The sequence below is a fragment of the Apodemus sylvaticus genome, chromosome 3 (genome assembly GCF_947179515.1).
Source record: "Apodemus sylvaticus chromosome 3, mApoSyl1.1, whole genome shotgun sequence".
Lineage (NCBI taxonomy): Eukaryota > Metazoa > Chordata > Mammalia > Rodentia > Muridae > Apodemus > Apodemus sylvaticus.
Window position 1 is genome coordinate 55,266,550 of NC_067474.1, and position 15,046 is coordinate 55,281,595.

Here is a 15,046-nt window from a genome sequence, read left to right on the forward strand (position 1 = left end):
ATTGGTTATTGATTTGTCCTTTAAATTGTGCCCTCAAGTGTGCTACTGTGGCAGCACCTCCCGAGATGTGTTGTGTGGAACTGATGTGGGAAAGTCTGATGGATTTGGGGACTTCAGCTGTTTGAAGATATGTGGCAAGTAAGAGTTTCCATTTTATGTTTTTAGATTAAAGTTTCTTTTAGATTAAAGCTTCATTTTATGTAACAGTTATGCAATTAATTGTTGTTTTTCTTCATAGGGACTTGAAGTGTGGGAGCCATACCTGTTCTCAGGTTTGCCACCCTCAGCCTTGCCAGCCGTGCCCGCGGCTCCCCCATTTGGTGCGATACTGCCCTTGTGGCCAGACACCTCTCAGCCAGTTGCTGGAACATGGAAGTAATGGTCGCAAAACATGCATGGATCCTGTCCCTTCCTGTGGAAAAGTGTGTGGCAAGCCCTTGTCCTGTGGTTCCTCAGGTAACTCGTTGACCTAAATTTGTTTTTTAAATATGTAGGAGATGAAGAGATATCTCATTGATTAAGACCACTGGCTGCTCTTTCAGAAGACCCAGGTTCAATTTTAAACACCAACATGGTGGAACACCGTGGTGGATTACAACTGTCTGTCTGTAATATATGTATATATTATATATTTTATATATATATACACACACACAGACACACATGAAGGCAAACAATTCATATACATAAAATAAAAATTAGATTTATTTTTTAAAAATGTAAATGTTTAAGAGTAATGACATTTTCACCAAGTAATGTTAAATACCACTCCTAAGAGCAGAGGTTCTTATAAATGTAATCAAGTTTGGATAGGTACTTTTTTCTTAAACTACAGTTGTGAAATACAGATACCCAAGTCATCTCTCTAGTTTTATTGCCAACACCGTCAGTTCTCTTCGCTGCCTAGTGCTAACATCATATAGACTTTTACTGATCTAGCATTCCACAAGTGTTTAAATGTCATCTTTTCTAATAGGAACATGCAAAAACAACCCTGGATGAGACACTTAAGAACGAATTTCTAAGTGCAACAGTCTCAGCTAGTTACTCCCTTCTAGATAAGCTCCTCCCCGTAGTTGGGGATGGCACTCTGACTGGGTACATACTTTTCTTAACTTTCCTTGCAAGCAGACTGTAAGCATCCCTGGTAAAACTGGTTCTGTGTAGCTCAGCCTGGCAGCCTCTCTGGGACTTGGATGACAGATGTGAGCTATCATACCCAGATCATATGACCTTTAAAAACTGAAAACAGGAGATAATTCCTTTTGCATTGTTGAGTTAGTAGTCATCTTTCTTGTGGACCTGTTACCCTGACTAAAGTGATGCTGTGGGGCCCGCTGAGGTTTCTCAGGCTATCTGCTCTGCACCTGTGTGTGTGCAGTTTGGATTTTAATACAGGTTTTCTGAGGCTTGTTGTTTATTAAGGTTGTTTGTAGCCTTGGCTCTTGTTGCTTATTCTTAGTAATATTCTTAGTGTGGCTGCCTTCTGATCTCTAATGATAACCTTCCTTCTTCCTCTTTTATGGCGTCTGGTCATTTGTATATAGAAAATTTCATTGGAATTAAATATAAAGCAATTTTGTGAGTTTTGTTTGTGTCAGGGCTGTCGTACTGCTTTGTTTTCTGAGACAGGATCTTGTATGTAGCTCAGGCTGGCCTGGAATTCACTATGTAGCCCAGCTAGCGTCTGTCAGCCTATTCCTTGCCTCAGCCTTGCCTCAAAGGCAGGACAACAGACATGCACCACTGCTCCTCAGTGACTTGAGTTCTGAGTGTGACTTGGTCTTTGCAGCACGCACCGGTTTAGCCTTGCAGTTACTTGCTGGCTTCATTACTGAGTGAGTGCTGTAGAAAGCTGACTTTAGAAAAATGAAAGAAGGCAGCTCAGGTAGAATCCCACTGACTAACAATGTATTTTCCTAAGGAAAGGCAGACAGGCTTGGTCCAGTTTCGTTTTAGTAAAATGTGATGTTTCACGTTTCTTTTATGCACTAGAGGAGATCAGTGGAGCAACCTACCTAGACTTTTCCCTCAGTCTAATTTTAAAATCCTGTGTAGAGAAGAACTGCGCTCTCTGTTCTATTTTACATATTGTCATTTCTTAGGGCTTTCTTTGGTTTGCTTTGGAAAGTCTTATGTAGCACAGACTAACCTTGAACTTTCTTTGTGTATGAAATAAAGACCAAATGACTTCTAAGTGAAAGATGGAAAGATGGTCAAATCTCCCCTTTCTTGAAGGGCGTAGCTTTGCTTTATAATGGTTTCACAGCGTAGCCCTATCCCTAGTCTTGGCTATTCTGTAGGCAATAAAAGAAACCCTAACTGAGATGGGTAAAGAGGGGAGACTGCTGTGCAGACTGTGGTGACCTGTGCTGTTGGGCCTCGGAGCAGGCGAATCAAGGGCTCCTGAGGGAACTGCAGTGCCATGGCAGATTGTCGTCGTACCCCGGGGCACAGTGTCTAGCCCAGGCTGATCTAACACTGAGCCTCATCTCCAGCCCCTAGCAGGATGTTGTGTGTTTATTTCCTTTGGTTTTTACTTTTTGATAGTTTTAAAGAAATGGTTTTGAATGAAAAATTTTCAAATGTTACAGAACAATGTGGAAGAACATTGAGTCCCCCTTTCCCTTCCTTCTGCCCCGACAGAGGGTGCTCTAGAGCTCTGGACAGTCTCCTGTATTACACTTGCTTTCTACAATTACTAATACATTCATGTTGGCTGCAGGTGGAGAGGCCAGTTCTCATCTTCTACCATTATCCACTTTATTTCTTGAGACACAGGCTCCTCTGATGAACTTTGCTGTTTTGGTTAGACTGTCTGGTACAGCCTAGCTTCTTAGGTAGTTGTTGGGGATCTAAATTTGGTTCCTCATTCTTTTGTCTTTTACTGGGTTTCTCTGTGTAGCCCTGGCTGTCCTGGAATTTGCTAATCCTTTACTTTGGATGTAATTATGTATGCTTATAATTCCATCACACTATCTTATCTCAAAAAGTAGGGGGTGGGGGTGATCCACACCTGAAATCTCAGCAAATGGGAAGTGAGGGTCTGAGGAACCTTTAGAAAATAATACATTCTCTTAATTAAGAGCTATACCTGGGCTGTCGGTGGTGCACGCCTGGTGCACACCTGTAATCCCAGCACGCTGGTAGACAGAGGCGGGCGGATTTCTGAGTTCAAGGCCAGCCTGGTCTACAGAGTGAGTTCTAGGACAACCAGGGCTATGCAAGAGAAACCCTGTCTTGAAAAAAACCAATCCCCCCCACCCCCCAGAAAAATAAGAGCTATATACACTAGACCATAGTATTGGCCAGCTAGTTCATTAGAAATAAACCAGGAAAAGAGATGTCTAAAAGGAGCCTTTCTGGACTCAGAACAAATTTCAGACTCTTCTAGAACACATGTAATAGGGTCAGACTGCTGAGTAATCTGGACGCCAGGCTATACCTTTTTTTAATAAAGTCTAGTGAATTAATGGAGTCTTGGGCCTGAATGTAGTCCAGACAGCCTAAAAGTTACTTGCTAAAATAACTGTCATCTTAAGTAAATGTGTACTTCCAAGGCTTTGCTGCCCAAAGAACATACTGTGAGAGAAGTAGATGACTTTAAAGTAGTCTGGCCACATCACAAAATAAGTCAGTCAACCAAAAATGTAGAAGGTGTTGTCACAGGCCTAATCCTAGCACTCACTTGGGAGACAAAAAAGCTAAAAAGTTCAGAGTGCCTGAGCGGTTTTAGAAGGTCAGCACACTAGGGTGTTAGTGGTGGCACAGGCCTACGGCCAGATCTTTGTGACCTCCAGGACAGCCAGGGCCGTGCAGAGAGACCCTGTCTTGAAAAACAAAAACCCACAAACATTCAGTGGGGGTGAGTAAGGTTATTTACCAGAAGCCATTCATGTAAGGAGAAAACTGATTCCCACAGTGTCTTCTGACCACGACATGTCTGCCATGGCACTCACATGCTCACGTATGTGCATGCATGCGTACATACATACATACATACATACATACATACATACATATATACATACATATATAATACAGTACCCTTTTGCAGCTTTGGGAAGGGAGGCCTTTAAGGCAGTTCACAGCTGCTATAATTGTAATTGTGTGTGGTGTGCCGAGAAGGAAAGCAGCACAGCCTGCTCGTGACGGAAGCCAGATGTCAGATTAGGAGAGCTTCAAATACCTGCTATCAGTGTGTTCATTAAACCAAAGGCTTAGTCTGAAAGAAAGGATGAGACTCACATCAAATAGAGACCATCAGTAAAGAAAAAGAAACTAAAGCCAGGCATGATACAGTATACCCATAATCCTAGCACCTGGGAAGAAGAAACAAGAGTCAGGAGTTCAGATCATCCAGGTCAGAGTGACCTTGAGGCCAGCCTGGCATACATTATTTTATTTATTTTCGCGCACACACATATATCCCTGGTTTCAATCCACGTAGCATGAGGTAGACGGAGTATTGCTGGCGGGATTGCGAGCTGAAGATGTAGCTCAGTAGCCAGACTTATAGAAAGCCTTTGAGTCGATCTTGATCCCCCTGGCATTTCATAAAATGTTATGAGGAGTAAGAGATGGAGATAGGAGGATGGGGAGTTCGAGGCTCCCTCCGTCTTAATCTAGTTATCTGTCAGGTGAATGCAGGCTGTCTGTGGCTATGTAGAGAGCAGCCCCAATTGAAGGAATTATGGATTGTGGCTTAGGAATTGTCTATGATCCCAGATGAATTTCAGAGCCCAGAGCATTACATTGAAGTTATCCACAATTAAATTTAAGGGAGATCTGAATGTAATGCAGTGAACTTAAGACCTAAAGCAAAGGTCGGGAAGTCTTATGTTTTGTCCCAGCAAGCAACATGCATCCAAAGCCTATTCCAGTGACTGATGCTAGACTCTGGAAGGGCCAGCCTACTGGATGGCGGGAAGCTGAGGAAGACAACATGTGGTAGTGAATTTGGAAATATCAAAATCAGTCACTGCAGATGTCGCTCCCAACTCTTTTCCTTTTCTTGCAGATTTCATCCATACCTGCGAAAAGCTCTGTCATGAGGGAGACTGTGGGCCATGCTCTCGCACGTCAGTTATTTCCTGCAGGTGTTCTTTCAGGACGAAGGTGAGTCTGAATACTGTTAGGATCATGGTTGTCATTGCCCTTTAAAATGGTGATTGTGGGAGAGGAGGAACAAATCATCCAGCCTTACCCCAGCTTTACTCACTGAATCCCCCCACGGAGAGTCTGGAGGGTCGTTCACCCCAAGTATAGATGTGAAAGAAGACAGCACTACTGTGTTAGCCACATGAGCTGCTCATATAGCCAACACGACCACTTAATTCTCATCTGACCTGAAGGCCAGTGCACCCCAGGACCACTCATAACATGATAATTTGTAGACTAAATTGACTGAAAACTGTCAGTCATGGTTGCAGGAAAGGACACAGAATTAGTCAGTAGACAACCATGTAGGAAAGACTCCAAGGAAGGAACAGATGTGGAGCTTCCTGACCTTCCTGCTATCTGTGTGTGATAATATGTAGGAATATTTCAGCCAGGAAGGCTCACAAAAGCCTGTGTGTTGAACATGTATTGTCATCCTAGTGTGATGATTACATACCAAGCCAATCTCAGTCTCTCCAGACTTTGGTGGCTATTGTGTAACCAAAGCCTCGAGGCTAAAACTGTCCAGTATGGCCAGCCTCCTTTTATGTCGTATGCTTAGACTATCCAGACTATCCAATTGACACAAGCCATAGACAAACAGTGGCATTCAACTAAATAGTACCTCCTGAGAGCCAAGTTCAGAAGCCAGAATTCAGATTTTTATTTCAGCCCTAGGTAGTGTGATTGGGCATCTGACGGTCATTCTGCAGTTGGGCTTTAGTGCCCATTTCTGTTTCTAACCAGAAGAGGCATGAAGTCTTTTATGGCTGTCTTAAGGATGGAGCCTTCTAAGTAATGATCTGCCCTGCTTTTCTACCAGGAAGCCATTTTAGTCTGTGTCAGGACCTCCTCTAAAGACCATAGGCTAGGATGAAGACAGACCTTAACAGTTGGTGCTTTTTGTTAAAGTAGTTAAGGTCTGAGCAACAACCAATTCCCACATTATTTTGAGGATATAATTTGTTTAATGGATTAGCTTCATAATAAAAGGAAGAAGAAAACATAGTATCATGCTTTATGATGGCAATTGTGTAACGCTCATGGGGTATTTATACTGAAAGCCACAGTGTGTGGCTGTAGCATTCTTACTTTGTAAATGCCAGATTAATGACTGAAGGAGTTGAGGGTGTAGCTTAGTAATAAAGCTTGTGCTTATCATATAAGGCTTGAGTTCAGGCTTTGAGATGTTTCCACTTAGTGATCACCAACGTTGTAAGGACCACAGGAGCTCTCATTTAACTACATGGATTTTAATTTTCTTTGTTTTGTTTTTCAAGACAAGGTTTCTCTGTGTGGCCTGGTTGTTTTGGAACTCTGTAGACCAGGCTGGCCTTCTTGTACCATAGGCTTGCCTGTCTCTACCTCCCAGGTGCTGGAATTAAAGGCATGTGCCCCCATGCCTAGCTAAATGGGTGGTTCACAAAATGTTTCTTTTAATGGGATGAAAGTAAATTTGAATAAGTGTCATTTTCTTTCTTTCTTCTTATTGGTTTGTATTTTGTTCTTTTGAGACAGGGTCTCAGTCTCACTGTACCTCACAGTACTGCCCAGGCTAGCCTTGAATTCAAAGCTTCCTGCCTCAGCTTCCAGAGTGCTGAGATCATAGGCATCATACCCAGCCAAAAGGCTTCCGTTTCTTACACCGCTTCACATCTGTTTACAGTTTGCAAGTTAGTAAATTAGAGCCATTTTTACAAAGTGCAGCTTCTAGGCAGCTCCACCCCTGCTGCCTCATACTGATTCAATTCCCCATACATCATCCTTAACACATATTTTCTACATGATCTTGCCCAAGCAAATGGCATGTGGAAGCCTTTGGGCTCCTCTCACAGGGTTGAAACCATGGTTAATAGTGGTCTGTGGCCCAAAGGCCTGCTTATTTTCTTGCCTGTGGTATTTTCAGGGCACGTGTTTCCCTTAGGTTAAATGGTGGCAAGTTATTTGCTATTTTCGATTTTTAAAATGAATCTTTTATGTTTTTAATGAGTTAACATTTGGAGACATAGTCTCACTGTGTTGCCTGACTGCCCTTGAATTCATTGTCCTGACCCTGCCTCCCGAGAGGAGGCTTTACAGGAGGGGAACAGCTCATCTTCAGTTTTCCACTCTTACATCTGCTTTTCGTGGTTTTTTTCTGTCTGTACCCTGGTCAGGAAATCATGTTTTGATATCTTTAGACACCACTTTTCTTTTCAGACTTTATAATTCCTAATCTGCTCTGGGCTTCTAGACCAGACCACAAAGATTGGTGGAATTACATTGGAATTGTATTGCATGAAAAATCAGGAAATGTGGAGTCTCGTGGTTGAAGCACACTGACATAGTTGGGGTAGCTCTAGGATGGGGCCCGGAATGAGCATGTTGTGCTCTGTGTTCTTCTGCAGGGGTCATTTGAATTACTCCTGAAGTAACTACTGTTCCTTTCTCTTTCTCCTTAGGAGCTTCCATGTACCAGTCTTAAAAGTGAAGGTATGGCTGAAGGGGGCACAAGGGAACTTTGTGGAATGAAGACACTGCCCTATGTAGTCATAAAATACTGTTACATGTTTATCAGAATTCAGTGAAGAAACATTTATGATTTGTCCATTACATTTATAACTTTTATGGTAAAAGGAGAAAAAAAACATCCATTGAATTCTACTATTTCTCTTCTTAAAAATTGAGCTAACTACACTCGTGTCTACATCTTACTTTGAAATACATTTTAAAAATAAATTGAACCCCAGTGTGGTGTTCCAGACCCACAGTTCCAGAATTCTGTAAATGGAGGCAGGACAATTGAGAGTCTGCAACATTGTCTGAGCCTCTAACAGCAGTTCCAGGCCCACCTGCATTATATCCCTATATTGTCACCTATTTTGAAATAAATATGAGGCGCCCATATCTCAGCTGGTAACAGCTACCCAAGCCTGATGCCCTGAGTTCACTCCTAGAACCCGAGTGAGCCAGATACGGCATAGCTCCACCATTGCGGCCGGGTGGGAAATAGATGAGACACTCCGTCAGCCCAGTCTAGAGTCTCTTAAAGCTACAGACAACAAAATCCCTGCACAAACAGGGGAAGAAAGACGCCCAAAAGTTGTTCTATGACCTCCACCATGCATATTGTATCAAACACAAAAGTAATTGTTTAAAGGGGGCTCTCTTAGGGATGACTCAGTGCAGTCACGAGAACGAGAGTTAGATACTAAGCTGGGCGTTGTCTTCGTGCTGTCCTCCCAGCTCCAAGCAGCTTCCTGTTCCAGCTTCCGGCCTGGCTAGGAAAACTGGAGCCATGTTCAGGGAAGACCTTACACAGAGGACAAGGCAGAATAATAGAGGACATCTGATGTCCTCACCTGTGTACTCTGTTCACAAACACAAGCACAAATCCTTTAAAAAGGCAAGGGCTCTGAGAGAGTGCTCAGCAGTACTGGCTGCTCCTTTAGATGACCTGGGTTTGGTTCCCAGCTCCCACCCAGGGCCTTGCAACCATCGGTAACTCTGTAACCATCTGTTCCAAGGAACCTCATACCCTGCTCTCCTGACTTCCTTAGGCCCCAGTCATAGCAGAGGACATACACATTTATTTGTTTTTTTGGGGGGGTTTGTTCCTAGACAAAGCCTGGCCTGGTTGCTAGGTTGACAGGCATGCATTGCCATATCTGTCAATAGCTTTGAAAATATAAGTTGTGGGTGCAAATGAAGCTGGATTTATTTTATGCTCATGATACCTGACCCCTTGGTGCCTGCCTGGTAGGCCTGTGGGGGGGTCTTCCTTCCTTAGCCATTGGTCCTCATCTCCGACTCTGCCTACCAGTCCCTGTCTTGTCTAGCCACCCGTATACAGGGCTGGCCTAGAATTCACTGTGCATCGAAGAATAATCTTGAACTTCTGGTCCTCCTGCCTAAACCTTCTGAATCCTGGGATTACAGACATACACTGCCCCACTTAGATTATGCAAATTCTAGCCCAAGCAGGGATACACAGTAGTGGCCAAAACAGACAAACCTGTTGCTCTGGATGTGAAGTGGGATTCGATCTTCATTTCTATGGCCACTTGTATGTCTTTGGGGGAAAGATCTCTTAAGTCTTTTGTGCTTTTTAAAAGCTGGGTTGTTCTTTCTGTTGTCAATTTGTAATATATATCTGGATCTTGGATGCTTATGAGGTATGTAATTTATAAATGTGTTTCTGTTTTGTGAGGTTTTGCCTTTTTTTTATGGTGTCCTTCAATTTCATACACAAAAGCTTCTTGTTTGATTGAGTGTGTGTTCTCTGCCCTTTGTGTGTGCCTTAGGTATTCTGGCTTTTGTTTTCACCCCCTCTTCTTTTTAGTGGGGATTGAACCCAGGGCCTCACATTAGAACAGTGCTGTAACACTAAGCTAGCCTAACTCTCTTTACTATAGAAAGTATATATAAAGCATAGATGTACATACCGCCTTTTCTTTTGTGTGTGTGGTGCCAGGGCCCTGAGCGGACTACACAGGCAGCCTGCCCCTGAGTGTTTTCTAGAGCCCACATGAAGTTTTGTTGGATATATATGTACTCCATGTACAGAAAATGTAGATGGAGCACATTTTCTCTTCTCTTACCCATATCATGTATTAGTTAGCATTGGTTTTTGTTTTCTCAGGTAAAAGTAATATTCTAAAAGCATTTTATCATTAATTTATTTATATTACATTTTATATTTCTTCAGCCTATATTCACTCGATTGTATGTTAAATGAATGTTTACATCTTTTGCATGTTTTTTCTTTAATCGGCTGTAATAGATGCTACATTTATGTGCGACAAGCGGTGTAACAAGAAACGATTGTGTGGACGGCATAAATGTAATGAGATCTGCTGTGTGGTAAGTGAACTTAGCATCATTGTTGGTGTTATCTGATTCCATTCATTTAGAAGCCTCAACCTCCTGGAATGTGTCCCAGATTTAGAAATCGGCAGGGGGGCCCCAAACAGCCATCAGAAAGCTCCCCTAGTCTGCACGCAGACATGGCCGTTTTAGGCTGTCTGTGGCCTCCGTTCACATAGAGAAAGACAGAGAAGGCCTCCAGCCCTAGTCCTCTTTTAACTATGGAGCCATCTCACAGATAAGAGTGGTCCTGTGGGTGGCTTTTGTTCCAGCACTGACTGGTTGTGGACTTAGCAATTTGAGCTTTGGGTTTTATGCATTCATTGGGCCAGATCAGAGGCCAGAATGGGTTTGCTGGGTTTGCTGGTTTGTTTTTTAAATGCAGATTTTCCATTTATTGCCCTAGCTGACCTACCTAAAACTTGCCTTGTAGACAGGGCTTGCCTTTAACTCAAAAATCTGCTTCTGCCTCTGTTTCTGCTTCCTAAGTACAGAATGCCAAGTAAAGGCATGTTCCATGACACTTAGCGCAGTGTTTTCTATTTTGCAGCTAGGGATGTAGTAAAGTGCCTGCTTTACAAGTACAAGGGAGGACCTGCTGGGAATGGGGCCTGGAGTGGCTAGCACTGGCTGTTCTCCAGAGGACCCACACTCAATTCCCAGCACCCACGTGGCAGCTCACAGCTGTGTAACTCCAGTTCTAGGTGACATACATGCAGATAAAATACCAATGTACATAAAATAAATCTTTTTAAAATGCTGGGCATGCCGGCAAATGAGGCACAGGTCTTTGGCCAGAGAACTTTCTGGAACTACCAAGGAGATCCTGGGTACTGCACAGTCTGTGGGCTGCAAGGTGGATGGCTACCACCCGCATGACATAGATGACATCAACAGTGGTGCTGTGGAGTCCCCAGCTAGTTAAGAAGAAACAAAATATTTCAATAAAAGACTATCTGACCAAAAAAAAGAAAATGCTGGGCATGGTGGTATGTGTTTGATTCCTAGTACTGGGGAGGCAAAGACTGGAGAATCCTTGGAGCTTCCGTGCCAGCCTAGTGAAGAATTGTAGAATAATGAGACCCTGTCTCACAGGAGGCAAAAAATATTCTGAGGTTGGCCTCTGGAATCTGCACGCATTCTCACACAGACACATGTACCCTTAAGTGCATAGTACGAAAAAAAAAGTTTTGTTTTAACAAAATGAAGTGTTGGGCTGGAGAGATGGCTCAGCGGTTAAGAGCACTGGCTGCTCTTTTGAAGGTCCTGAGTTCAAATCCCAGCAACCACATGGTGGCTCACAACCATTTATACAGTGTACTCATAGACATAAAATAAATAAATAAATCTTTTTTTTTAAAAAAAAATGAAGTGTTTTATACTAAGGTTGATAAGTCAGTGTTTGGAAGCCTAGAGTTCCTCTGATTGTCAGAAAACTCAAACAACAGCAGAGCTAGTCCGGTGAGGTTCATCCGGTGTCCAGCTACAGTGAGTGCTTGGCCCAGGCTTGGCTCCCTGTTTCCCCTCCCCCTAGTCTTGATGGTTCTGAAGCCCTTCTCATATAGTTTCCTTCTTAAATGTGCAGTTTGTTTTATTTTTGTTTGTAAAGTGGAGAAAGTAGTGTTAACATGTAGAGATCTTTCCTTCTAGGACAAGGAGCACAAGTGCCCTTTGATTTGTGGGAGGAAACTCCGCTGTGGCCTTCATCGGTGTGAGGAACCTTGTCATCGAGGGAACTGTCAGACCTGCTGGCAGGCCAGTGAGTGCCTTCACTGTGGACTTAGAGTGTCTGGAGCACTTGGAGGCAGAGGCAGGCAGAGCTTTGTCAGTTTGAGGTTAGCCTGGTCTACATAATGAGTTCCAGGCTACACTGCATGTAGCCAGAGCTGTAGAGAGAAACCCTGTCTCACAAACAAAAGTTTCCTAGAAACTTTGAGCAATTAGTTTGCTTAGATTAATATGGGTTATCGAACTGATAAGTGTTTATGTTTCAAACATGTTGAGACATTTTATTCTTAGCCAAACACAGTAATGCATCACTATAATGAAGATAGAGGGAACAATTAAATCACACGTATCTGTGCATATCATTATATTCACGTACATCTTGTTTTGCTTCATCTTTTCCCTCAGGCTTTGATGAATTAACCTGCCACTGTGGGGCCTCTGTGATCTACCCACCAGTTCCCTGTGGGACTAGGCCTCCTGAGTGTACCCAAACCTGTGCCAGGATCCATGAATGTGACCATCCAGGTGAGTCACTTCATGTTGCCACGCCTCACGGCCTGCTTATACCCAGTCATTTTTAATGTGCAGTCCCCTGGCCATGTTGGTGCAGCTGCCCCTTGTCCTCTGCATCCGTGTAGGCATGTGTGATCTAAGACACACCGAGCCGCAACAGTATGCTCATCTCTTATTCTTTAGTATTGTGGCTGTCAAGCACACCCAACAGTTTGAAAGAATCCCTAGTTTCTTGTCTTTCAGACTTCTCTGTTTTCTCTACTTTTTATGCATATTTCAAAATTAAACATTGTTTTTACAAAATTAAAGATAACCTAGTTAAAGCCAGTGGGCTAGGTCAGGTAAAGTTTGATTTCCTGGTCTCTTGTGGTGGAAAGATAAAAAACTAACTTCTGGGAGTTGTCCTCCCCTCTCTCATCGATTTTGCCTCTTGGCACTCTCTCCTCTCTGCCCCTCTTGGGCTCTCCTCCCCTCTCCCTTCTCTCTCTCTGCCTTTCTCTGCCTCCACTACCCCATTAAATCCTATTCTCTGTCCTGAATAAACTCTTCTTTATACCCAAAAAAGAAAGAAGAGAGTTGCCTTCTGACCTCCCCACACATGCCATGCCACATACACTCTTACATGCGCGCACATGCGCGCGCGCACACACACACAGATCGAGAGAGAACACTTAGGTAAATAATAATGTAACAATAAGTTATTGAACTTGGCTTTGTTTAGAGAATCAGTATTAAATTATTAACCCGCCACTGTGGCACCTCTGTATAATTTAACTTATACAAAAATGTAAGCCAAAAGATTGGTGTTATGTCACTTATTATGTATGCTACTTTTTAAAAGATTTATTTTTAATTGTGTGTGTGTGTGTGCACGCGCGTGTGTGTCCGTGAGTGCAGAGGCCAGAACTCAGTGTCAGATCCCCCTGAAGTTATAAGTGTTTGTGAGGTTCCTATTAGATTTCTATGAACTAAAAGTAAGGTCCTACTAAATGTAATGATTTTATTTATTTGTTGAATGTATTCACCATTGTTCTCTTTAAACAGAAGAGGGCATCAGACCTCATTACAGATGGTTATGAGCCACTATGTGGTTGCTGGGAATTGAACTCAGGGCCTCTGGAAGTGTAGTCAGTGCTCTTAACCACTGAGCCATCTCTCCAGCCTGAATGTAATGATTTTGAATTTGCTTGTTTTTTGTTATTATCTTTATATGTTTTAGAGTATGTTTATTGGGGTGTTTTCTGGGGGCTTGAGACAGTCTTGGTTTATAGCTAGCCTGACCTCCAGCTTGCCGAGTCATGTCAGGCTGGCTTCAAATTCTTGATCCTTCTGCCTCCGTGTCCTGGGTGCTGAGATTACAAGCATACAGCCTCATATCTCAACAATGTAATACCTCACTCACTTACGTAATCGTTTTAAGTTCTATTTGGGTGCCATAGCACACACAGAGGTCGAGAACAGCCTTCAGGAATTGGCTCTCTCCTGTTAGGTCCTGAGGACAGATCCCAGATTGCTGCATTTGGTGACAAGCATCACCACCCACTAAACCATCTTGCCCCACCCCACACACATTTTGTTTTTATGTGTCGTACGGGTGTTTTGCTAACAGTTGCCTACAGTGTCCACTAAAGACAGAGTTGGATCCTCTGGAACTGGACTTACAGTTATTTGTAAGGTGCCATGTAGAACTTGGGATTCAAGTCTTGCCTGCTAATCTATCTCTTCTGCTCCCTAACACTGATTTTTAAAATAACAGTAGAGTGACCTGTTACATCAGTGGTTCTCAACCTTCCTAATGCTGAAAACCTTTAACTCAGTTCCTTGTGTTGTGGTGACCCCCAACCATAAATTTATTCTCATTTCTATATTTCATTACTATCATTTTGTTATGAATTGTAATGTAAATATGTTTTCCAATGGTCTTAGGCAACTCCTTGTGAAAGGATTGTTCAACCCCGCTCCATCTGTTTCTCCTAGAAAGAGGCAACAACCCGCAGGTTACTGGATAAGCCACCATTTTTCTATTCCATTTTATGTTATTGGATATTTGTTTTTAGTTTTTTTCTGATAATTGCTACAGGTACCAAGCCAAAAACTTGAAATCACACTACATTTTCCCTGTACCTAGTGTGGTTGCTAACTGTTGTCTGGGATCATAGTGGATGCTGCTGCGTAACAGGATTTTTCCTGAGGAGACACAAAACATACATCCACTCCCCTATATAGAGGACCCACAATAGATCAAAGTACAGATACCACCAAAATCCAACTTGCTGAATCAATGACTTTTACTGGTGTTATTTATAAGAATGGGTGAGGAATTACTTAGAGGAATGGGAATGACTCAGTAACATTTGTATAAGCATAATCCACCCCCTTAGAGTTCACAGCTCACAAAAGCAGAGAACCTAAAGCACACCTCACAGCCTACAGGCAGCAGATTGGAGAGTGCCCTTTCCTCCAATTCCTCCTGGGCAATCACTGCCCAGTTGATCTATGCCTCCTCCAAACAGCTTTGCTAGGACTGACCTAGTGAATCTGGTTGGTTTCAGGGACTTCCTGGAACTATTTTGAACTATATAGTTCTGGCTTAAGGAGCTTCCCTACAGGGTGGAATGTTTCTGTCTCAAAAACAAAAAACAAAAAAACAAACTGATACACAACAGGTGCATTGTTTCATTTACCAAGCCTTATGAAATGACTCAGGGCACTAGAGATGGAATGCCCACACCACACTAAGTCTAGCCATGGGATCTGAACTTAACTAGAGGACTTGCTTCAGTTTTTTAAGTTATTATAG

General features: G+C 42.8%; 1 protein-coding gene across 2 annotated transcripts in view; it reads left to right on the forward strand.

Annotated features, from left to right (window-relative positions):
- Positions 1–15,046, forward strand: part of Nfx1 (nuclear transcription factor, X-box binding 1) — a 54,788-nt gene that overhangs the window by 20,453 nt on the left and 19,289 nt on the right. For both annotated transcript variants that reach the window (XM_052176259.1, XM_052176260.1), the window contains exons 8-14: positions 39–138; positions 239–456; positions 5,021–5,118; positions 7,602–7,632; positions 9,923–10,002; positions 11,656–11,764; positions 12,139–12,258. In XM_052176259.1, coding sequence (XP_052032219.1) covers positions 39–138; positions 239–456; positions 5,021–5,118; positions 7,602–7,632; positions 9,923–10,002; positions 11,656–11,764; positions 12,139–12,258 — 756 coding nt within the window. The remainder of the gene's footprint in view (positions 1–38; positions 139–238; positions 457–5,020; positions 5,119–7,601; positions 7,633–9,922; positions 10,003–11,655; positions 11,765–12,138; positions 12,259–15,046) is intronic.